We start from the raw sequence: 25,272 nt of genomic DNA, 5'->3' as shown, positions 1-25,272 counted from the left end.
TAAAAGTTGGCAAGTTGCCATTAGAAAATAAAAAATTTTCCTTCAGTCCATAAAAGAGTGATCTGGAATTCAGAAATGCGACTGTATCCTGAATCGGAAAAAAAGACGAAATTTTTTATTATTTTCTATTTTGATAAGTACTAAAAATAAGATAATCTTACTTTATTGAAACTGCTATTGCTAAGGAAAGATAGTAAGATAATGCTAAATAATGTGCAGTAGGTTTAATCTCAAATTATGAAGAAGTAGACCAATGTGATGATTTTTAGTGAGTGAAGAGTCGGAACTAAAGATTTCAGAGAAACAGCCCTAAAAGGCAGAGAACACAGATTTGGGGTAAGCACAGGGCGAGGCTTTACATCATCCTTTTCTTTTGTGGATTTTTTAGGTACTTGACAGGTGTTAATGAATGACACCCATCCAAGAAGCACACGTTGCCTTAAAATCTGATTTTCTGAATCCCAAACTAAGACGAAGGCTAAATGCCCAGGGGCTTAAGCGAGAAGGTGACAGATACCAGACACTGGTTACTTTAATTAAAGCTCCACTGTCTAATTGGCAGTCAAAACCTAATAATTTACGTTTCAAGGAAAAAGCAGTTTAGTTAAAATGCTCAAGGACTTGTCACATTTAAAACAAACACTGTGAAGAAGTCACCCTCCCTCTGGCAGTGCCCCTGGTGCTTCTCCGAATGGCGGTAGAGTGATAGATATGTTTATCCATTCTGGACATCTGACACCCGGTCTCTGTGGAGAATTGTGATTTCTGCAGGGAAGGGGCTGTCCTTCGGAGCCAGGATGGATCGGGGTCTCTTCCTACTGAAATCGTCCCGCAGCGATGGCCACGCTTTCCAACTGGGCAGCAGAGGACAGAGGCTGCGAGGCGCAGGCGTCCAGCGCGGTCAGAGGCCGGGCCGCCGGCCTCCCGGAGCCCGCTCCCCACCGGCGGCTGCAGCCCTCCCGCCCGGGCCCCTCCCGCCCGGCCCCCGGCGCTGGTGATGTCATGGGATCCGCGGCTCCGCGAGATGAAAGGGATAAAGCGCAGCCCGCTGGCACCAGGCGCAGCTTCCAGCGCGCAGTCACGGCGCAGCTTGGGAACCCGAGCGCCGGGGAACCGCGGGTCCCGCCTCGCTGCAGGAAAGCAGGAGGAAAACGACGCGATCCGGGTCAAACAAAAGAATCCGAGGGCCGGGAGGCGGGAGGGCGACTACCTGCTGGAAGCCAGCGTTCCTGCTGGCCCTGCGCACACGCAAACCGGGCCTCCTTTGATGTTCTGCAACTGATCACCGGTCAGATTACGCATTTCATCTCCCTGCTCGTCTGCCTTTGATCTGCGGGCTTAATTCCATTTTCCTGGATTTGAAGTTTTGTCTGGGCTTGTGCTGACAGACATTTTTGGGAAGGAGAAGCACTTGGCACAGAGGTGCTGCCAAGGAGAAACTCGGGCGCCGAAAGGGTGAGTCCTGGAAAGAGTTCAGCGCGTTGAAGGTACGGCGTTTTGTGTTCTGTTGTGGCGTTCACTTCACTTTTCCTGCGCGTTCTCGGAAAAGATGCGTTTAGCCCACGGAGCACGAGCGTTGTGCTGCGTGTCCGGGTCAGAGGAAACACGCTGCTCCATGCGGTTTTAGTAGTTTGCACAAAGGGTTTGCAATCTGTCGTGCACATTTTACTTGGAAATGAGTTGCTCCAACAGGACAAAACAGGGAGTGCTAACTTTAGCACACACCCGGCGCTGCAGAGCCCGAGGTCTGGCGCTGTAATTGCTCCAAGTATTTACAGGTCGCTTTACTCGGTAAACAGGCGGAGGAACCCTACTTGACGCCGACGCTTTCCTTGTCTCCTCGTATAAAAGCGCAGAGTGCGTCTCTGGCAATACTGTTTCTTTAGCTTATTTATTCTCTCACCTCCAAGATGTCAACCTATCAAATACATTTACTTACAGTGTGTATTCTCAAGGGACTCACTGGAGAGGCATTCAAGTATGATTAAAGCCCTTTCTTTGTGAAACTGAAGAATTTTCAAACAGTGAGGGTTTAGTTGTGCTAAGTTTGGTTAAAACATCCTCTAGTGATTTCCTGGAACCTAGCACAAGCCTTATGGACAAACATTCACAGGGTTAATATCCTAAATTAACATTTACTTTAAATTTACAGTGACAGCTGTTGTCAGTTAAAATCGGCCAATTGTTCATGAAAACTATCTTTGTAATCAAGTTATTATGTTACGTAGAGTTTTTAATCACATTTTCACTTTGGTTTATGCGCAGCATGGCAAAACCAAAATATATGGCTGTGCTGAATTGGATAGTTACCTTGTTTTGTGAACTCAATGATCACATGTGCGCCTGCACACACACACACGCGCACGCGCGCACACACACTGTAAAATCTTTACATTGAGATGCAAGAAAATACAGTGGAAATGTAAGAGCGCCATGTTCACATTAGTTCATTGTAATGGTCTAATCTTAAAGTTTTTCGGGTGAAATATTTATCATCACAATAGTCTACTTAATGCCAGCTCAACCACAAAGAAATTGTAAGTGATGAGACCAGTTAGCCATTCGTCTGAAATTCTTATGAGACAGGAAAGGCCTAATGAATCTCGTTTCACATGTGATTAATTTCTCAGAGCCAGTTAATTGCTCTCTCAACTTTCCTCCTAGTATTGGAAGGTGGATAATTAGCATTGTTTGCTTAATTTTGAAACTCTGATTGCTGTTAAGTGAAGATTATTTAAAACCATACTGACTATGTTTTTAAGATGTGTCAGTAAGAATTTAATCTAAAAGATTTAACTGCTGTTTTTAGTCCTGCCAAGAGAGGCATTTAAATTTTTGTTCTACTGACAGTGTGACAAAACATGTTCACCATGTTCTGAATTACCAGCTTAGGTTGATTTTTTCATTTGTTTGCTTAAAAAGTCGTCATTAAATCACAAAAGCAGTAGTAATGTTCACATTAGGATAAAGAAAATTAAACTTTTCAAGTAATGACTGGAGAAGATGCCTAAAGATATAGTATGCTCAAGAACTCGGTCATTTAGTTCAGATTTGAGACTTAAAAATTTTTTAATGACTATTTATTCTGCTACTCAGTTCATTTTAACAAACACAGACTCTCTTCAGCACAAAACAAAAGAGAATTAGCAATTATCTGATTAATTGAGGCTTTGTAGAAAACTAGCTTGGGCAAGTCAGGTCATTGAAAATCCACTTCATTGCCTGAATTAATTCAGTTAATTGTTTACTTCTTGTGTCTTGATTGAGAAATGAAACAGATTGTATTTGGCTTTAAAAGAAGGATGGCTATCGCTGAAGGGACAGGTACAGTCTCATAAGCCATCTCTTAATGAATTGCCAGGCGATGATCTTGACTGAGGTTTTGGTAGAAATACTTCCTCACACATCCACTGAACGAAACCCTTATTATTACTACATTTTCCAAAGCACTTCCCTATCTGTTGTTTCAATGGCAGCTTTGTTGCTGCAGAAAGTCCAAGTCTTCAAAAGACTTATTTCTAGTCCTGATTCTGTCACTGATTAGCTGTGTGACCTCCAGAGAGTCACTTCACTGCCCAGTGTTCTCCATGTGGGAGTTGATCAGATCATCCTCCTGCAGTAAGCAGGGTGGAATTTTTATAGCCATTTTACAGATGAGGAAACTGAGAAGGGAGAAAAGTAACTTGACTTTCTTAACTAAGGTCACATGGCCAGTTTTGCAAGCCTTGGGCTCGTGTTCTTTCCCGTTCACCATGCATACTTTACAACACCTGCTAAAACAAATGCCCTGCTGACCAGAGAGCAGTGTTAGTTTGAAAGATCAAGTCAGCCACTTCCTTCTGCACTGCAGGTTTTTTGTTTCCATGATAGACTTGTCAGTCAACTGGATTAGTCTGCTTATTTCCCAAGAGTTCCTTTTGCTTCTGATTTTCCAAGCAGTTCCAATTAGTGCAACACATAATTTACCATTTAAATATTAAATACCATATTAAAATAATTTTCACAAAAAACTTAATATATCAATGCAATGTGAAATTATATACACTTGTCTGTGTTTGTGTGTGTATGTACACATATATATACACACAAGTTTGACATTATATAGACATCTTTGTGTGTTTCCAAGGAATTGACATTTTCTTAGAGGATGTCAGTGGGGTCCACGAAAAGTTTAATAAAGGTTGTTGTTCCTCCAGGGAGATTCCCAGTGGGATTTTGTGAGATTTGAGCTTACAGATTCAATATGGGCTTGTCCATGTTGTATGTTCCCTATTACATTTGATTATGTTCAGAATCCTTGAACATGTTTTCATGAACTCTTTCTGGGTTTTTCCCTTGGGTAAAAAAGAATATATTTCTTGTGAATAAATGTATTTGTTGCCTGTAAACTTTGCACATATCCACTGTGCTCTCAAGGCCAAATATCTATCCTTCATATCTCATCACTCTCATAAAGATTTCATACAAAGCTTTACAGATTATTACTTATCACAATCACTAGCATTTATTAATTCACTAAATATTAATTCACTAATATTTGAGTACTTGTGGGCCAGGCACTCGACCAGTATTTTTTGGAACACCATTTCATTTAAATTTCTGGCAATTAACTTTGTCAATATAATTACACAGATGGGGAAAGTGAGTCTCAAAGGGATTAAATAGCAAGTGCAGGGTCACAGGGCTAACTGGTCAGGTGGCACCCCCAGCGTCTAGCAGTCTGATTTCAGGTTGGGTCATTTTGTTCCAGGGCTGGGCACTTACTTATTTCTATTGTAAGCAGTCCATAGAGCTGAGCTTGGCAGCCAAAATTTTGGACAAAAAATCGGCTCTAGTTTTTCTTCCTTCCTTCCTTCCTTCCTTCCTTCCTTCCTTCCTTCCTTCCTTCCTTCCTTCTTTTTACAAGCACTATTAGAATTCTTTGGTAGCGTTTTCCATCAGTTGGCCTAGAATTGTCAGCTGTGAAGGGCCTCAGGATGGGACTCACTCTTCCTCCACTTCAGGACGGGACCACACTACAGCACCCATGCTGGTTTGGTTGGTCAGACTGTGTGGTGGCAGGGCTGGGCCAAGGCACCTGGGGAAGATGAATTTAGTGCCCCTCTGAAGAGTGATTCTTTACAATGTTGTCAGCACCACCTGGAGGCATGAGCTATGAAAAGCTGGCAGGAGGCACCCTGGTGGCTGCACTTAATTTCTCCTTGACTATCACCAGCCATTCAGCTTTGTTCCCGGTTGCCCCTCAGATCCACCCACTTGCTGAAGTCACCACCCAGGTGACCAAGTCTTACTTCCTTAGACTGAGAAGTACTTTGAAACCATCCATTGTGTCTTAACTCTGCTCTTTCGTGAGAAGGGGCGGGAGGGGCGTGGGGGTGTTGAGTGACTTTCAAACCATCTCTTCTATCACCGCCCACAGTCTCTGCGAGAGGAGCTTTGATACCCAGCTTTCCCTATCGCCCTAAGTGACCCCCACATCCAGCAGCCTACGGCCTGGCCTCGTGGCTGCTGCCGGCCCGCTTGCTCCTGCACTGAGGCGCGCACTGTGCTCATCAGAAAGGGCAGGAGGAGAGTCAGCAGCCTGCTTCCTCCCTCAGGAGCCACACGAGAAGAGTCTGGCCAGCACCTTGTGTAAACTCACTGAGGCCAGTGCAGGTGCTGCAACTTATAGCAACTTTGCTCTATAAATGTCATGAGTTTGGCATTATGTCAACTAAATGGATACCCATGTTGGCCTTTTCACGTATGTGAGTTTGTGCACCAGCGGTGTGGTGAAGATTGTTAGGATTCGGGGAGCCTGGATTTTGGCTCCTGCTTTGTTATTAAGCTGGTATGTGACCTTGGGCAAGTCGCTCTCTGTCAGGCCCTGCGCTGCATGGCAAGTCCATGACTGTCAGCAGCAGGGGCAGGAACTGCTTAGATAGCTGGGTCTTGGTTGTTTTCCGCCTAATTTTCATGACTATATTTGGCAGATTTTATTACTCGTTGAGATTCTTACCCCCCTTTATCACTTTATTCCACAGATTTTTAGTGAGCACCTACTATGTGCCAGGCAGCGTGAACTAACAGACAAAACCCAGGATTTGCACGTAGCTGGCATGCTACTCCCTTCCTCATGAAATAGTGACTTATGCTAGAAAGTACTAGAAAGTCAAACGACGTTCCCTTAAATTTGCTTCCAGTGAGCCTACTTATCACTGGAACTGTTTTTTCAAGAATTTCGTTATTTCATTAGTTCAACTTTTGAAGGAAAATATTCTAAACAAATACACTGTGGATCAGCCTAGATATCACTAAAATCAGCTTCAGAAAGCTAACCCTTAACATAATCTTACAAACAACACCTGTACCAAGATTCTCACAACAGCTTGGCTTTTTCAGTAAAATTTCAACCCGTTAATAATAGTGTTTTAAAGGGACAAAAATGCGTTCAGCCCTAATTCTAAGCATTGATTTCATCCTGAATGAGCCTGGGACTCATGTTCTTTCTGTACCACCACTGCGCTCTCCTTTGGACGCTGTCTTCTGTGGGTGAGTATTTATTACCCTAACCGGCCTCTTCAAAGAGTGAGATGCACTTAAGAGCAGAGGTTCAAGGCTCTTTGTCCCCACTGTCAAATGCTTCAGTTGTCATTGATTTCTGATGCTTGGCATTGTATCCTCTACAAAAGGTACCCCACTGCTAACAGTGGCTGCATTTAGTGAGCACTTACAGTGTGCCAGGCATTGGGCTAAGCGCTTTAAATACTTCATCTTATTTAACAGTGACCAATGAAGCAACTCACTTCACAGTCGAAGAAACAGAAATTTGGGAAGGTTAAGTCACTTTTCCAAAGGCATTTGAGTGTCAGCTATTGAGTGGCAAACTGGCATCCAGGGCCAGATTACGGGATGCCAGAAGCCATGTCGGTTAACAGCAGGGCCTCTCGCTAGAGAGCCAGCCGCCTGACTGGGAAGATCAGTCAAACATACATGAAATGGCGCAAGAATGAGTGGACGATATAGTGTGCTAGTGTCTCTAAGTCTGAGGGGAGGCCAGAGCGAAAAAACATTTTTTCATGGCTGAAGTAAAAGAAGTCGTTCCTGAGCTGGCAGGTTAACTTCCTCTGATTGAAAACATTTGTTGACATTTGTGAGAATGCTTGATACCATCAGAGGTGCAAGTTTGAGCAACATATGTCCCTTCTTGAAAGCAGAATTCCTTTTAAGTCCTTGAGGAAGAAAGCTAAGTCGCAGAGACTTCCGGCAGGAGGGAGAACGTGGCCGGTGCTATGGTTGGAGGAAGAAGTTGGAGTCTCTCCTCCAGCCTCGGGGAGACTCATGGGAGTTGTGGCTTTTGAGTTGCTAAGAAGTCAGAGAGCTGAAATAGGGGAGTCTAAAGAGGACGCTGGGGAGCAGAGGAAGGGCAGGTTTAGGGCTCCCTGGAGGCAAGGCATGCAGACCAGTTTAGCCAGAATATAAAGTGTTGGATCTGGAGGAAGAAGCGATAAGGCTGAAGATGTGGGTGGAGCCCAAACTCGGAAATCCCTGACTGCTAATTCAAGGCATTGAGAAGCCATTCTTTAGAGTGAGGGACCTCTGTCAAATCTTTTCATCGGCCAGTGACCGTGTTGAAAGGCAGGAGGAAGCAGCAGGGAGGGAGATTTGACAGCAGCTGGGCTTTTGGGTGAAAGGTGCCAAGGGCCTGCAGGGTGGTGGAGGTGGTGGGACCAAGAGAGAAAGAGGAAGGAAGTGTGAATGTGAATGTGTGACACCTTACAAAGAAGCAATCATTCAGCCCAACCAAGGTGGACAGAATATCCCCTCTGTGCCAGGCCCTGGGAGTCTAAGAAAATAAGATGTGCCCTCGGGAGGGTGAGGTCTAGTTAGACAGGTAACTTCCAGAGAAGAGCGAGCTTGTTCGTACAGCACCGAGTGTGTGTTGGTCCTAGGTAAGGGGACAGCGAGGCCGGGGAGACGTACACTCGCCTTGAGGTTCAGACGAGATTGTGCGTATCATTTGTGAACGCTTAAAAATAAGTCATTATTGCGATTTCTGTTCCAGCCATGTTAGGTTGGAAGTAGACCACCTTGAGGTGGACACTTGGAAGGATATTTTTAATGTCTTTTTCACAAGTACTAGTCCTGCACTCGGCGCTCCCAGTGTGGGATCCCTGGATGGGCTTATCAGTAATTAGCTGTAACAAGGTATTCATTCCTTCAACCAGTATTTACTGAGGGCTACTGTGGGCCTCGGGGTATAGAAAGGAAATACACGGTTTGGTTCCATCCAAAGAGACCCGCAGTTGTGCCAGGAAATCAAAACCAACACAGGAAGTGTGGGCGCCTCTCCACCGACGCACTGCGCAGCATTGGGTTGGAGGGAAGTTTGTCCACTTACTCACTGGCCAGATGGACAATGATTGCTTAGGTTTCTCCAGCATTCTACTGCCAAAAAAAGACTTTTTAATGTACATGGTTCTTTTACTCCTTCCACCAAATCTGCGCAGCGGGCTCCATTAGCCCCGCTTCATAAGTGCACAAAGTGGAGAAGTTTTGACCCCGTCCACAATGCGCGTGTGGAGGCACGGAGCCCGAGCCTGGGCTCCCCACGATGCCCGGGGGCCTGGGTTGGACCAGGCTGTGCCCGCATCTTGGCGGTGGACGCACACTGACCTCCGGAGGCTTATGTCCTGTGAGGACCTGCCCCAGAAAAGCGTCGTGAATGATGGGGTGGACCGTGGGCCAGGTCCTGGTGATCTGGACCCACAGTGCACACGTGTCACATCGTTTCCCGGGCCTTTCCGGGCTGGGGTAGAAAGTGACCGGCAGCGCAGAGGCACAAAGGCCTGGAAACAGGTCCAGGGTGGACACATAGGCGCCCCCCTGGCCGCAGGCAGGTACTTGGCACAGCTCTGCCCTTGGTGGTCCTGGTGCGCCCCCTCCTCCCTGCCCAGGTCAGCCTGCTGGATGCAGTCAGCAGCCCCCGCAGCCCCAGGGGCCACCAGTGCCTGGACCGCGGCCAGGGTACCGAAGGGGCTGTTGGAGGCACAGCCAGGAGCCCAGCGGCGTGGGGTGGGCGGGGCTCCTTTAGGGGCGGGGCTCTAGGCGGGCGGGGCCGGGAGCGGCGGCCGTTGCCGGGCTACGGGAGAGCGCGGCGGGCTGCGCAGGGAAGCTCGGATCGTGCGCCCTGGGAGGGGACCCCGGCCCAGCTGCGCACCGCGTGCTGCGCGCCCAGCCCGTCTCCGCGCGCGCTCTGGAGCCTCTGACTGCCGCCCAGACCTGCAGGGCAGCCTCCAAGCACCCGGGAAGGTAGGCGCCGCGCGGCGGTCCCAGCCCTCGCCCCGGCGGATCCGGCGGGACGCGCGCGGAGAGGCCCGCGGGTGGAGGAAGGGGGCGCCGGCCTGGGCTGCTTGCGTGCGGAGCGGGGACGCGCGGACGGGGCCGCCGGAGGCGATCTGTTGGAGGACTGACAGCCAGGGACACCAAGTTGCTGGAGCTGCAGGAACCGGAGGGTGTGAACGCCCCCCAGTCCCCGTGGGCGACAGGAGAGACTGCACTGTCCAGGGATCTTGTAAACAGAAAGTGTGCGTGGTGGTGAAGGTGCGTGAGTGTGTGTAAGTCACTGTGCGCAAGGCTGGCCGGGGCCTGGCTGGGGGCGCTCCAGCCCGGCCCGGAGCCGCCCGCGCGCGTCCCGGCGGGAAGCAGTGTGCAGGCGGGCCTGCCCGGGTCGTGGCGGAGGAGGAGGGAGGACACTTAGAGGATGTGTCGGTAGTCCATAAACACGTTCACTCTGCGGAAAAGGAAAGTTTCCAAGTGTCCGCGGTGGGTGTTAGTACAATGATGGGAGGGGCGGCTCTCCCAGCCCTCGTCAGGGTTCTCATGCCATTTCAGGGAATAGAAATTTAGCTAATACACTTGAAGATGAAGTTTGGAAGTTTGCAACACACAAAACCATAAGCATTGTTGGATATTTCTTTAGTTGAAAGTTTAACTCAAACTCTTTATGAATGTGTGGTTTTTACTCCAATGACAGCTTTCCTTTACTAGAAAACAATTTCTTTATATAAACAGGAAACAGTTCTTGTTAAACATGACTTATGCAAACAAAAGAATTTGTTTTAATATGTTGTTACTTCATTATCAGATACTTACAGGCGAAAGGGAGGATTCCATTGCATTAGTTCAGGATTTACCCTGTTGTGCAGTTTCACCGTAGGCTTTTTTTGTCCATGCTACTTTCCTGTAGTTTAAAAATGTGTTTTATTTCAAGCACCACTTACTTATTATGTGATTTAAAGATATGTAACTAGAGGGAGTGAAAATGGAGCCCTATTGTAGAAGACAGTTTTTGACTATTATTTGCAGAGATGTGGGTACTTAAAAAGAATTTTTCTTTGCATAATATTTATCAAGTTCTAGAAATAATACAAAAGGTAGAAATGCAGTTTCATTTTGAAAATACTGCTCAGACATCAATACATGATGCATGAGCTCTGAAAGTCTGTTATATATAGTCTAGCCCATAGATGTGTCTCAGGACATCTGCTTTGTTACTGAGGCCACATGGCTTTGCTGACTTGGAAATTTTTTCCTACACCAAGTGCTAGCTCTGGGATGTTGTGTTAGTGTTTTCCGGGACGCTCCTGGAAGTCATTTGTTTCTTTGCTGGGAGTGCCTTTAGACCCTGAGTCCAGGCTGGACTTTGAATTTGAAAGTAAGGCTATATGAAGACGTTCTATGCACTTGAAATTGCAGTATAAACTACCTTTTCTATCTGGAAGACTTGAATAAGGAACATTGCTAACATTTCAGTAGCATGTAAGAGGCTTTTTAAAGGAACAGAAACTTCAGATGATCATGAACATTAATTCATATATATAAAGTATGTATACTACACATAATAGTCACACGTTGTATGTAACATGTTAACTTAATTTACTTGTTATAGCTCTAATACACGAATCTAGGGTGTGCTGGGGACTTAGGAAACATGACTGAGGAATTTTGCTAACACTCAGGAGGAGAATTTGATTCTCCTTTTCCACCTATTTAAATCTCTGAACCCAAGCTTGACCCAGTCCTCTACGACCAGTTCAGTTATTCAGAAATTTATACAACCCAAACCCAAAACCAAAGGCATCTTAATCCATGAAAAAGCCAAGTCCTCTTAAGTCTGATAAATCAGTATTTAAAGTCAAGTATTTAAAATGCTGGAAAAGGCCAGGCTGCTCTGTCCATTCGTTGACTACAGGTTGGATGAAGACTCACCTTGAATAAATGCACACCTGCATAAAGAGACAGCTTCTTCTGTCATGAGAGGTCCAGAAACACTTAAACAGTTACATGATTTGTCTCATGGCAGCTGATTATTAAATGTCCATTGCCTCTTTAAAGTGACCTTCTAGCTGGAGAAAAAGAACAGTCAGGCAGTCTGAACACAGTGTCCTTTCATGATTTACTGGTTGAGCAGGGAGTTCATTCATCGTATTTTATCTGTCTCAAATGTTTACATTTGAAAGTAAGATGTTTAAACAGTATTGGGTTATCGTCCAGTCCACACATCACAGAATCCCTTTTAAATCGAAGTTTTAAAACCTGGGCTTTTAAAAAGAGAACAAGCAACCTCAGCAACTGTATAAGACAAAGGAGCTTGTCTGTTTGAAGATCAAGTGTTCTTCAGCCAGCTCTTCCATCCAGTCTTCTCGGATGGGCCTAATATGAGGAAATTCTAAAAGAATGGGGGTGGGGAGGGTGCAGCTCAGTGGTAGAGCACATGCTTAGCATGCATGAGGCCCTGGGTTCAATCCCCATTCCCCCCATCAAAAAAATAAATAAAACTTTATCACCTCCAACCACCCCCCAAAAACTAAACTAATAAAAAAAAAATTTTAAATAAACAAGAGAATGGAGGCCACTCTCAGTGGAGAACTGCACACAAGCTTTGGAATCTATGCAGACTTGCTTTTAAAATGAAAATTTAAGCAGCTGTGTTTTAGACATTGTTATGCACAATTCTCTTAGACTGTGTCGATGTTTGAGGTACCCTTAGGCCTGGATGTTACAATTGTTCCATTTGTATCTTAGGATTGAGAAATGTTGTGAACTGGTGGGGGAAGAGTACCTTAGTTACTACCTGCTGGTTGATTGGGTACTTTGAGAACACTGTATAACTGACTTTCCTAAGGCAAAATGATAGCATCCACAACTCAGATACCTAAAAAGGATTAGTCTCAAAAAGCCCTCTCCTAGGTTAAGTTCTGTTAAAAAAAAATTTTCAGGAGCCTGACAGTGAGCGCCCCTAATGCTTTTGAACTTCAGAGGAATTGAAGGTATTATATTTGGCAACAGAACGTTTTAAAAGCTTGTGGAGTTTTTAGTAGAAAATATTTCTTGACTTGAAAAGGGAAATGATTCTCATTCCGCAGCCAATAACAATATGTATATTTTTATTACAGCATACCTTTCTGAGATTCCTAGGCTACAAAAAAGGCTGCCAACTCTACCATGTAGGAATGATCTTCAGGAGATAGTGACATTGAAGACTAAGGTGAGAGTAGCTGGAGGCCAGGGCTTGTTGTCCTGATTGGAAATAGCGGGACCCTGCATTTCTGATTAATGTTTTATTCTCTTAGCATATGGGACTGACATTCTCAATGATTTAAGATTATGTTCCACCGTTAAAACATAAAAGGCCGTACATTTAGCACTGGCATTATTTCAATGCTGATTTTATACACTGTAAGCCTGCCAGTTTACTTTAATGTTGATTTTAAAAAAAATTCAGCTTATTGCATATTGGAAAAATGTATGAGTTGGAGGTAGCATCGTGACGTCCTGTTAACACAGTTTTACTAGAAGACAGCGTTTACCTGGTGCGCGCTCTGCGTGTTGGATAAGAAATCCAGTCGCCTTGAAGGGATGGGAAAAAAGGAAAACTAAGTAACTTATTCTGAAAAAATTATCTAGATTATTTGAATTATTGTACGAGTCATCTGTTTTGATCATTTGTAAGATCAAAAATAAAGACCAGCCTCAGAAAGGTTGCTGAGTTGTTAAGATTAGACAGCGACATGTAGCTCTTCCTTAGTGACCTCCGTCAGCGTCGTAGCACTCCGTTCAGAATGGGTCCTCACCTGAACTGTGTTCTACCACAGGAACTTGTATTTCGAAATCAAGTTGTGGTTACGCAAACTTCCCCCATATATTGTTTTAGCCCTTACAACGACCCTAAGGCAAAAATACTAGAGTTAATGAATTTCTTCATTTATTCAACATGTACTGGGCACATATTTTGGGTGAGTTTCCATTCCAGAGTGATCACAGTTCTTGTCATTAAGTCCTCAAACCCTAATTGGTGGTAAATCCAAATGGCTTGGTTGGTGATGAAGTGAAGGAGGGTTGCCCTGCGTGACAGTGTTGGGGTGGAGACTGGAGCACTGGAAGCCTACGGTCTTCCATGGAAGGGACAACGGATGTTCAGCTGTAGCTAGTGTTGCTTTGACCTGGGGCTCATGGTTGCCAGACTTTCTAACTTTTCAGGCCAATTCTTCATTTTTAATATTGAAAACATAGTTTTGAAATTACATGCTGTCCTGACAGAAGAAAATGACACTCCTGGCGAGATGCAGTACGAGGGCTCCGAAGAGAAGGATGAAGCCAGGTAATTACGCTGTGAGACAGAGGGTCACCCAGGGTGCTCTGGGAGCGCCAAGGAGGGCGCCCCTGGTAGATTCAGGGAGGGTGCAGGTTGATGCAGCCTCTGTGGTTCGGATGCTGTGGTCTGCCCCGCTAGGAAGGGGGAAGCCTGGGGCTGGTCCTCCCCAGCTGCTGCCCTAAACCCTGCTGCTTTGCCTTCTGGCACCCCAGCACAGGTCTTCAGGATCCAGACGAGGAAGGGAAGGGGTGTAGTCTCAGCCCCTGTTGGGTTTATTCCCTAAAAGAGGCTGGCCAATCAAGACGCTGTTAGTTACCATTCCTGCAAATGGGCAGGCTGAGTGGCTCAGTCAGATGTGCAGTCACTTTCTGCGTCAATGCACAGACTGTTTGCCAGCTCTGCGTTTAGGCTCCTGGGTCTTCTCTTTTGCTGGCCTGATTCTCCTGATACCTGCTCGCTGTGGTTGGAGAGCAGATGGTGAGGCGGGAAGCCCACACGCCTAGGTTTCCGTAAACCAGGCATCCTTTGTCTTCTCCTGATTGCTCTCCTAGGTTTCTCTGCACACGTTTTGCAAAACTGGATGCCAGGGTGTTAGTACATGTTGTGTAGCTCAGAAGACTCCAGTGGACCCATTGTACCTAATCTCAATAATTTGTATGTCTTTTGATTGAGAAGTCCTCCCCAAATAAATAGAACCCGAGTATATAATAGCATGTCTTTACCTGGGCCAGACCCTGAATGCCCAGAAGTTAAAAGCAATTTCAACAAATACCTTTTTATTGGCTTATTTTTACTTTAAAATATTTTTATTTAAGTACTTATTATTTCACTAAATTTTCCTTCTTTTCTATGAATGCCAAAGCTTTTCATAAGGTATTTCATTTTACTCCAGGAAATTCAAGGTCACGCTTATAACGCTCCACCAGCTAACGTGTTTATGTCTAACTGGTCCTTGGCCGGGCGGTGTTAAAAGGTTCACTAGCCCTGCTAAGCTTCTGCAGACGGCACCGCCTCCTTTCAGTCTCCTAATAGCTGTTTAATGAAAGTTTGAAGGATGAATGGCCACATCGCTGAATGTGTTATGTTGTTCTAAAGCTCTGTTAGTGTTGGCCAGTTTGCTGATGCAGCCCTGTGATGCTTAGGGGGCGGGGGTCTGGATGTACAGAGCAGCGGGGGGCAGCCCTGTGTCACCTGGCAGAGCCCCCAGCCCCATTTTGAGTCACCAGGTGTGAATTTGGTTGGCTTCCCACCATTTCTAGTACACGTGTCCTTTGGCCCTCAGTGTTCTCTCCCACTGTATGGGGTAAATATCTACTTCAGAGTGTCGGTGGCAGGGAAGAAGGCTGTACTTTTTATAAAGCTCTGACGCATCCCTCGATACCGTAAATACTTAGCTGCACTGACCCCGCGCTCAGCCTTGGACCGCCTTCTGCAGGTCCAGAGGTCTGCAGCATTACCTGCCCCTGGACTGCGAGCATCTGAATGAGTCTCACGGTTCCCCAGCAGGTTACAGCCTTCAGGGGCTGCCACATACCTTGGATCATTGGCTTCTAATGATAATGTCATTAGCAATGACAGCAACCACTGCTAACACATATGGAGCACTTTGGTCCCAGAAACAGCCCCATCTTACAGCTGCTAAACTCACGTATTCCTCACAGCAGTCCCAGGAGGTGGGTACTGTCGCTGCCCCCAGGTCACCAGTTCAGAGCCGAGGAAATGAAGACGTGGGTCAAGTCCACAGCTAGTAAGTGATGCTCTCCAGGCAGCAGGAACTGTGACAACGTCAGTGGCCGTCGTCCGTTAAGTTGTCCTCTGTCCCAGGTCCTGGGCTGAGCATTCTCTTAGCAAACCCTCACTGCCCCCCGTGAGAAAGGGTCTGGTTTTATCTCCATAGATGTGTGATCTCAAAGTGACTTTGCCTAGAAACGGGACTGAAAACCCAGGTGTCCTGGATGCCCTTTTCCTCTGACAGTTCCCAAAAACACCCAGACTGATTTTACTTCTGGTGGGTTTACCTGCAGAAAATGATTGGAACCTGGCCTTTATAGCACCCTGACTGATCTCAGGAAGGTCCACCTCAGTCTACATTTCCTCCCAGCCTCTTGGTAGAAAAAGCCAGGTTAAACAGGAAGTCACAGAAAAGAGACCTGGCACGTTTCAGTGGTACATTTCAGCCTCCAGCTCCCAGTGCACAGACTCTTCTGTGAAGAACTGCTTGCCTTTTTAAAGTGAATTAGGGTTTTAAAAATGCACTGTGTCATTTAATCCTGTCTCCTAATCTAATGCACTTAATGCCTGGAAGAGGTAATGAGATTTTGTATCTACAGATCTGAAATCGAATGTTCATTCTGTTCACCACAGAATTAAATCCGTTATACACAACCAGATTTCAGGTGTTTTCCACCATGTATTCTTCATTGTTTTGCACATCTTCATTCTGTTAATTAATTCAGCAAATGTTCACTGAACATCTTTATGTGGCAGACTGATCACGACACCCGCAACACGGAGAGTCACAGGTGTGGACCCTGTTTTTAAAAATTTTTTTATTGAAATATAGTTGATTTACAATGCTGTGTTAGTTTCTGGTGTGCAACATAGTGATTCAGTTATACATGTATATATTCTTTTTCATTATAGGTTATTGCAAGCTATTGAATGTAGTTCCCTGCGTGCTGTAGTAGAACCTTGTTGTTTGTCTATTTTGTATGTTCTAGTTTGTATTTACTAATCCACAAATCCTAATTTATCACCCCCTTTGCCCTTTGGTAACCTTAAGTTTGTTTTCTATGGCTGTGAGTCTTTCTGTTTTGTAAATAAGTTCATTTGTGTCATTTTTTAGATTCTACATGTAAGTGATATCATATGATATTTGTCTTTCTGTCTGATTTACTTCATTTAATATGGTCATCTCTAGGTCCATCCACATTGCTGAAAATGGCATTATTTTATTCTTTTTTATGGCTGAGTAGTATTCCATTGTCTATATATACCACATTTTATTTATTTATTTATTTACTTATTTATTTATTTTAATTTCTTTTTTTTTAACATTTTTATTGCGTTATAATCATTTTACAATGTTGTGTCAAATTCCAGTGTAGAGCACAATTTTTCAGTTATACATGAACGTATATATATTCATTGTCACATTTTTTTCTCTGTGAGCTACCATAAGATCTTATATATATTTCACTGTGCTATACAGTATAATCTTGTTTATCTATTCTACATTTTGAAATCCCAGTCTGTCACTTCCAACCCCCCGCCCCTTGGCAACACATGTTTGTATTCTATGAGTCTGTTTCTGTTTTGTATTTATTTTCCTTTTTTTTTTTTTCCCAAGATTCCACATATGAGCGATCTCATATGGTATTTTTCTTTCTCTTTCTGGCTTACTTCACTTAGAATGACATTCTCCAGCAACATCCATGTTGCTGCAAATGGTGTTATGTTGTCAGTTTTTATGGCTGAATAGTATTCCATTGTATAAATATACCACATCTTCTTTATCCAGTCATCTGTTGATGGACATTTAGGCTGTTTACTCATCTTGGCTATTGTAAATAGTGCTACTATGAACATTGGGGTGCGGTGTCATTTTGAAGTAGGGTTCCTTCTGGATATATGCCCAGGAGCAGAATTCCTGGGTCATATGGTAAGTCTATTCCTAGTCTTTTGAGGAATCTCCATACTGTTTTCCACAATAGCTACACCAGACTGCATTCCCACCAGCAGCATAGGAGGGTTCCCTTTTCTCCACAGCCTCTCCAGCATTTGTCATTTGTGGATTTTTGAATGATGGCCATTCTGACTGGTGTGAGGTGATACCTCTATATTATAGTTCTGATTTGCATTTCTCTGATAATTAGTTATATTGAACATTTTTTCATGTGCCCATTGATCATTTGTATTTCTTCCTTGGAGAATTGCTTGTTTAGGTCTTCTGCCCATTTTTGGATTTGGTTGTTTGTTTTTTTCTTATTGAGTCATATGAGCTGCTTATATATTCTGGAGATCAAGCCTTTGTCGGTTTCATATGCAAAAACTTTCTCCCATTCCGTAGGTTGTCTTTTTGTTTTACTTATGGTTCTCTTTGCTGTGCAGAAGCTTGTAAGTTTCATTAGGTCCCATTTGTTTATTCTTGCTTTTATTTCTATTGCTTGGGTAGACTGCTCTAGAAGAACATTTTTGAGATGTGTGTCAGATAATGTTTTGCCTATATTTTCTTCTAGGAGGTTTATTGTATCTTGTCTTATGTTTAAGTCTTTGATCCGTTTTGAGTTTATTTTTGTGTATGGTGTGAGGGAGTGTTCTAGCTTCATTGCTTTACATGCTTCTGTCCAGTTTTCCCAACACCATTTGCTGAAGAGACTGTCTTTATTCCATTGTATGTTCTTGCCTCCTTTGTCGAAGATTAGTTTTTTAAGGAATCTCCATACTGTTTTCCATAATGGCTACACCAAATTAACATTCCCAACAACAGTGTAGGGAGTTCCCTTTTCTGCTATGGACCCCATTTTAAAGGAGCATTCAATGTGCAGAGTAAAATTGATACACAGTGCAGGAGATACCGTTGTGAATGTGGAGAGGGCTGTGGGGACACTGCGAGCAGCTCTCTTCTCTGCATGGTTATGGACAGACAGCATCAGCAGAGAGAGCCGAGCTGGTCCTCAGAGGGACTTGGACGTGGAGAGGCTCTCCAGACCACAGTTCCAGCCTGTGCAGGAGGGCAGATCATGGTGTCCAGAAGAAATGTGGGTACTGGGGCATGGCTGAGCTGGATGGGCAGTGGGAGTGGTAACCAGTGATGAGACCAGCAGGCCAGTGGTTACCAGGCTATAGGGATTTTAGAAGATAACTTGCAGGGACAGACTTGCCTGTACCCCTGAAAAGTTAGGCGTAGCAATGCTCCTTTTGTATTTCCCATTCAAACTATTCAGGTTAGCATGTGTGTTGGGAAGAGAATGCAAACTGGCACATTGGATTTATAGTTCCATTGATTTTTTTCTATCCTAGCATCTAAAAAAGACCTTTATGATGCAAAAATCACAGTGCTTTACTTAATTTTCTCCTTTCTTTGGTAGCGCTTATGTGGTTTTTATCTCATGACCTTTTTTAGTTTATAAACTTTCGAGAAGGACCGTATTAATTACCTTTTTGCCCCAAGGGCACTGTACATATATTGTTTTCATTATTAATGAGATATTTACACTACAAAGAATTTTTAGGGAACAGAAGGTAATATTCATCCGGATTGCCACAGTATAAACCTAAGCCATTGATAATATTTTGGCATGTTCATTTTTGCACATAAAATGGATGTCTCTTATGAAGACAGAATCATATTGTCATGACTTGTAGCTTAATGTGCATGGTACTGTCTTTAGAAGATGCTACAGTGTTTGTCTGCCCTCCACAGTGACGAGCACAGTATCCCAGTGGAGTTTTCTGTCCAAACTAGTTGCTGGATTATGGTATGCACCGACTGTGTTTTTTCTTTCTTTTTTTTTTCAATTGAAGTATAGCTGATTTGCAATGTTGTATTAGTTTCTGGTGTCCAGCATAGTGATTCAGTTATATATGTACGTATATTCCTTTTCATATTCTTTTTATTATATTATAGGCTATATGTCTCTTTATTTTTCATATTTTATGTAAATGCTTTGTATTTATACCCTCTTTTCCATGTTAGTTTAATTCTAGATAGATTTTTTTCTGACTTTTAAAAAATCAGCACATTAAAAAAATGCAGGACCATGCTGAGAAAGAGAGAGCCTAAAGCCTACCTTTCAGGGAATGTGATTTTATCTTCTGACCCCAATCCTGTGTCTACACAGCAGGTTGCATGGTTGGGTGCTTGCTGGATGATTTTGAGATATGCAAGGAGGGGAAAAAAAGCCATGACCAAGAAGCTAGAAGAGCAAAGCGAAAAAAAAAAAAAAGCTGTTTGAATTCACTCAAAAGGGTCATTCATTCAGCCAAGCTTAAAAATGGGTTTTCATTGCTCTGATCATTGGACCTGCTCGGGCAGCTGGGTTGACCACCCGGGTTGTGCCTCTGGGTCCGGGTGTACCCCTGGCTGGCTGCTCGTCCGCAGCTGGGACAGCAGCTGCCCGGCCCGCCTCCTTTGTTGTTTTTGTTACTGTTTTTCTTGGGCTCTTCGGCCCGTGGCTCTGGTTCTCTGCTTGGGGCTTCTTTCTAAGCCATCAGGTTACCTGCTCCAGGTTTCTGTTAAAGAGGAACGGAACCGCTGTGTCTGCCTGATGGTTGGCGCTCCCAGGAGAGTCTTCACTAAAAAAAAATTTGTTAAATGCGTCTCTTCTCTTGACCTTGTGTGAATTGGTAAAACAAAGCAAAACGGATTTGTTTCTACGTTGTAGACCTTTATTGGTGAAGATAAAGAGGCTTAGTTTATCTTTTGTTAAAATGTCAGCTGAGTGTCTCCACCTTCATCACTTGTAAATGATCTTTAGGTGTTTTTAAATGAATATTCATTTTTCTGTTGATAGACAATCTGTCTGTACTGGTTTGGGGAAGAGCTCACAGTGCCAGGTAGTAGCTGCTTCTGCTTCTCGGTGGAGCGGAAGGCCTGACACCCGGGCACAGTGTATTTATTAAGTGGAGCAGGTTGTTTTCAGGACATGTGTGACACAGGGACACCAGAGCCACACACTTGGGTTTGCATCCAGCTCTGCCTCTTACTAGCAGCGATGTGACCTCAGGCAAGTGACTCAGCCCTCCCTGAGCCTCAGTTTCCCCATCTCTAAGATGGGGATAGTGGTAGTACTAACCTTCTAGAGTACTTGTGAGGATGAACTAAGTCATGTTAAACATAGTACCTGGCATATAGCACTTGGCAGTGTTCATTGTTATTTTATCATTAGTATTATCCTGTTGGGTTTCTGTAAGTCACAGTTTGAATGTAATTCTTTTCTGGGTGAAGTTGACTGGACATTGTAGAGACCTGGATAGAAAGAAAATAAAGCCATGGATGGTCTGGGAATTCAGAGCCAGTAGGAGTTTTGTGTATGATGGGTGGGTGGACAAAGTTTCATTTCTCATAACCTAAAGTTTTAAAGAATTGCATGTTACTTGCCTCTTGGATCTTTTTTAAAGGTGACTTTTCTTTTAAGACATAAATAACATTACGTAGTGTGTACAGTAAGTGGGAAACACCCTAGAGTAAGTACAGAGCACTCACGGGTGTTATTGATGTTCCCTGCATCTTCTAATCTTTCAGAACCTTCAGCCAGAAAGGCGTTGAGTAAGAACAATGGCTTTCGAAGTCCTCCTGGAGCGGCAGAAGACACTCTTCCCGATTCTGGTCTTGCTAGCCGGTTTGGTAAGTCAACTCTTCACTTTCATAAGAATGTGGGGGAAGAATTTATGTAAGTAGGATCCAGTCTCTTTTCTATTTCTAATCACGTATTTTAAAACCTTTTTCAAATTACATTTTCTCGTGATTAGTTAGTAAATCCAGGGTTGCTGTTGGGCCTTAGCCTTTTGTAACAGTTCCTGCAGTTCTGTGTTTAAGTCTAGATGAAGTCAGAAAATCACAGCATAACCTGGAGCCGCGTGATACTAAGGCTGCGCTGAGTTTACAGGCAGATGGGCCTCACAGCACAGCCTAGACTAACAAGGCTGGAGCTTTCAGTGTGCGGCCCATGACTTTGCAGTTTATGAAGAATTTGGAATTGATTCTTAAAATGCTCTTGTTGGGGAGGGGGAGGGTGTAGCTCAAGAGGCAGAGCACACGCTCAGCATGCACGAGGTCCTGGGTTCAGTCCTAGGTACTTCCTCTAAAAATAAATAAATAAGGTAAATAAATTACCCACCCAAAATAAGTGAGAACTTAAAAAAATAATAAAATTCTATTGTTTTAATTTATTTATTTATATCCCTCTTGGTTCCAAAAAGCCTCAAATATGGATGGAGAATTTTAATGTTTGAAAGCGTAACACAAAAGGTCTATGAAGATGTTCAAAAGAATCATTGAGACATTTAATCTGGAGATAGTCATCATCTACAAATATAAAAAGAATTATTTCCACTGAAGACAGTACCTGAAGTCTTCTTGGAAGACCAAGTAAGAGGTAGTGGGGTCCGACTGGAGTCTGAGATCCAGGGAGATGTGAGGAAAATGTCCCTTCCTGCAGCTGAGGTTATAAACAGTGGAAGAAACGGTCTGGAAGAGACACTGTGATGTTTTTTTTTCAAAGCAAGTGCAGGGTCTTTGTGGTGGAGGGCAGTCTCTTCTCCCTCTTAAATAAAACTGAACTCCTCTAAGATTGGTTGTCAGAGGGGTGAAGAGAGGCGGGAGGTGATTATTAGACTGTTAACCCCAAATCATGTTCTAGTCCTGAACCCCACCATGAGTTCTCCTGCCTGCCGCTCTAGAGCTGAAGGCTTTGGTTTTGTGTAAGGAGATTAACTGACGTCCTTGCAGATGTCTCTGCTTCAAGGTGGAGGTGGTTTATATGAATAACTGCCCGTTGTTACAACTGTCAAAAACAGTTTCCGTGCACCTTGTGTGACAGGCGTCGTACCAAACACTGAGTCTCTGTGCCCCCAGTGCTTCCTGACGTTCTCTGTTGTCATTTACGAAGACCGAGTTACAGTCAGGAGTGTTACCGAGGGAGTTCCTGCTCAGCGTAAGAGTCTGAACTGAACATTATCGCCCGTCAGAGATTCTGTGAAGACCAACATTTTTAACAAAACACTGTCCATTAAGAAACAAGTGTACATACTTTTGTAGAATGATAGTATATACAAAGAACTTACTGTTTTCAGATAAAATAAGAAATAAAGGCAATATTTTGGAAAATGACTTACAACCTTGTTTCTGCAATGTAGGTAATCTTTCCATTCAAGTCCTATGCTGTGAACCAAAGTACCCCGTTAGGCCCCACGTTAGCGGTAAATGAGGATCAGTAAGACAGTGAGTTCGTGTTTCCATCACTCTTGTACTTTGAAGATTCCAGAGAGTTGAGCCCTTACTGTCATCTTCATCATTGTCAGGAATTTTAGTGATCTCATGATTGTCAGATGGTATTTTTTGAAAGATGAACTCTTAAGTAAATGGAATTCAACTGAAAGAGGTGGAAACTTCGTCATCAGAACTGGAAGGCAAATCTGTCTAAAGGATAACAGCGGAGTTCTTGGGGCTAGTCTGTTTCATTTACCTATGTCTTCAATTCATTATATGTGAATATGTTTGTATTTCTTGAAGATCAAAGAATGTAATTTTTGAATTCAGAATTCTTCAGGTTGCAGAAGGACCTTGCATCTCTGCAAAACCATTTCTTTGTGTGTCTTCTTACTTAGCAAAGGGAGATCTCGTTCAGGGAGTGCAAAGAGGAATCAGACTTGTTGTTTGTTCCACTGACTTTTTCAGAAAGTGGTTTTCTTCCTAAAGTGAAGACTGATTTGGCCTCAGTCTGAATTACTGTTTACATTCAGTGATTATGTAACTAATACTGAAGAAAGCCTTCCTGTCTCAGAAACAGTAGAATTAAGTTACTTTAAGATAACGTTTTGTGGAATATTTGTTGCAGGCATGTAAAGGAACGTGTGAAACAGGAGACTGTGGCCAGCAGGAATTCAGGGATCGATCGGGAAACTGTGTTCTCTGCAAGCAGTGTGGGCCTGGCATGGAGTTGTCCAAGGTAATTAGCGGGTGTGTGGTAAAGTTGTCCATCTGTGTTTTTGTTTTTGTTTTTGTTTTTTTATTGAAGTACAGTTGATTTAAAATGTTGTGTTAGTTTCTGATGTGCAGCATAGTGATTCAGTTATACACACGTACTTTTTTCATACTCTTTTTCATTATAGGTTATTGCAAGATACTGAATACAGTTCCCTGGGCTATGCAGTAGGGCCTTGTTGTTTATCTCTTTTATTTATAGTAGTTTGTATCTGCAACATGTGCTTTTCAGCTGAATTCTTTCAGTTAATTACTAGTGAAGATTTCTTGGTTCGTCATGTCCCTGTAGCCAGGTATCGTGCAATTCCCTTTACAATACTTGTGATTCATGTATCTTCCTGAGATAAAAGAAATAGATTCTAATAACTGCAATTCAATAAATGTCATTGTTTTCTATAATTTAGTGTTTATCATATTTCACTGAAAGAATAGAATCATTCAGGTTTATTTGCATGAATTAAAAGGAATCTACATTTGACTAAAGATGTAAAGATAGAGCATGATAACAGGAAATGGTGATGTTACTGTTTACTAGGCCTTCCTTCCTTTTCTTGAAATGAGGGTCACCACTGCTGGTCCGGAAGAGAGCCTGGCAGTGTCTTAGGTAACCAGATCCAAGGGAGCAACTCTTTTCCAAGCCACGGCTTTGAACATTCCTTTGACAATGCCCACTAGTATTGTTAATTTCCCTGTGTTGAGTGTCTGCTATTCCCAGGAGCATTTTAAATACATTCATCTGAACCACAGTTTGTGAAGAAAATGCATTCTGGCAGGTTTTCAGAGTCGGTTGTGCTGGGCACCTTCTTGGTCGTGAGCTTGTTCAGAGGTCCTCGTCCGTTTGCTTTATTTTATGAGCTTTTGACGACGTTACCGGTTGTGGACAGTTGTTATCACTTTGTTCTAAATAATGCATCAAGGTCTTCCTGTTGGAGAAAGGAACAAAAGATGTGTTTCTTAATTTTAAGTGACTTTTGAAAGAGGAGTCCTTTTCCCGACAGACGACCATCCCATTAAGTTGAGTCTTCTCCGCGTAGATTTTTGATCAATGAGCTGCAGACACCAGGGAAAACAGGAACTTTGAGTTCCGCAAGTGAGTCCTGGTGGACGGCCTCCCTGGGTGTGTGTTAAACAAGTGCTGGCTTTAGGCACCGTGGGGAGTGCCCTGGGGTGGACGCAGGCTGACATTCGAGCTCTGCGACGTCTGGTTAGCTGCAGCCCTGCCGATGCTTTGTGACCCCTGTGGATGGTAGTGACATGCATTTTCAGGTATAGGTCTTGCCCTGTTGGGTACAGAAAGGTCCTTTATAGCAGCACATCTGCAACCTGGGATCTGTCAACAAAGAGGCTGAGTGTGTCCTCCCTGGGAGGGAAATAGATGACGATGTTTCTACCCTCAAAGCTGCTTCTTTTCCCAAATCTCTGTGAAAATCTGAATGAAACCTCTCAGACTGGAAGAGACGAGTAAATCGTTTCTAAGAAATTGCTCCCTAGCCGTCGTTTCCTGGGGAATCCAGTGTGATTCTGGAGAATCAGTTTAGAGAATGAAGGTTCTATCAGTTCTAATATTGTTTTGTTTTAAAAAATCCATCTTCTGAGATTACCTGATAACAGTTTCCATATTTCATCGTTTCGCGTGGATATCCAGCAGAAATACTCTTTATTAGGTAGCAGTTTTCCCTGAGTATTGAAACAACTGTCCAGCCCTCTTTCAGTACAAGCAGCCGTAAGGGAGCAATCGGAATACTTCCGTCTGTGTGTGCTTATTTTCTTAGTAATGTTTATGATCATTTTCTTCATTAAAAAGAAAAAGACTGGGACAAATTGAGTGAGAAAGAGTAATAGTGAAGGTAATGATGTGCCTGAAATATTAGATTCTTAAGACCCACTTGGAAGCACAGATATACAAATGTAGAGCCTGTTCCTGTGTGTT

The 25,272-nt window shown here is 43.6% G+C and overlaps 1 protein-coding gene across 6 annotated transcripts in view; it reads left to right on the top strand.

Moving 5' to 3' along the window:
* Positions 1-1,002: 1,002 nt before the first annotated feature.
* Positions 1,003-25,272, top strand: part of TNFRSF19 (TNF receptor superfamily member 19) — a 68,505-nt gene continuing 44,235 nt past the window's right edge. Inside the window, exons 1-4 of one of the 6 annotated variants that reach the window (XM_032496447.1) lie at positions 9,110-9,291; positions 12,438-12,529; positions 20,883-20,984; positions 23,197-23,307. In XM_032496447.1, coding sequence (XP_032352338.1) covers positions 20,916-20,984; positions 23,197-23,307 — 180 coding nt within the window. In that variant the 5' untranslated portion in view covers positions 9,110-9,291; positions 12,438-12,529; positions 20,883-20,915. Of the gene's footprint in view, positions 1,488-9,109; positions 9,292-12,437; positions 12,530-20,882; positions 20,985-23,196; positions 23,308-25,272 lie in introns of those variants that run through there. The other 5 variants (XM_014552205.2, XM_032496445.1, XM_014552204.2 and 2 more) reach the window with 5 other exon arrangements.

The sequence above is a fragment of the Camelus ferus genome, chromosome 14, assembly GCF_009834535.1.
Source record: "Camelus ferus isolate YT-003-E chromosome 14, BCGSAC_Cfer_1.0, whole genome shotgun sequence".
Classification (NCBI taxonomy): Eukaryota; Metazoa; Chordata; class Mammalia; order Artiodactyla; family Camelidae; genus Camelus; species Camelus ferus.
The sequence above is the reverse complement of the archived record's forward strand: the minus strand, read 5'-3'. Positions and strand labels throughout refer to the sequence as shown.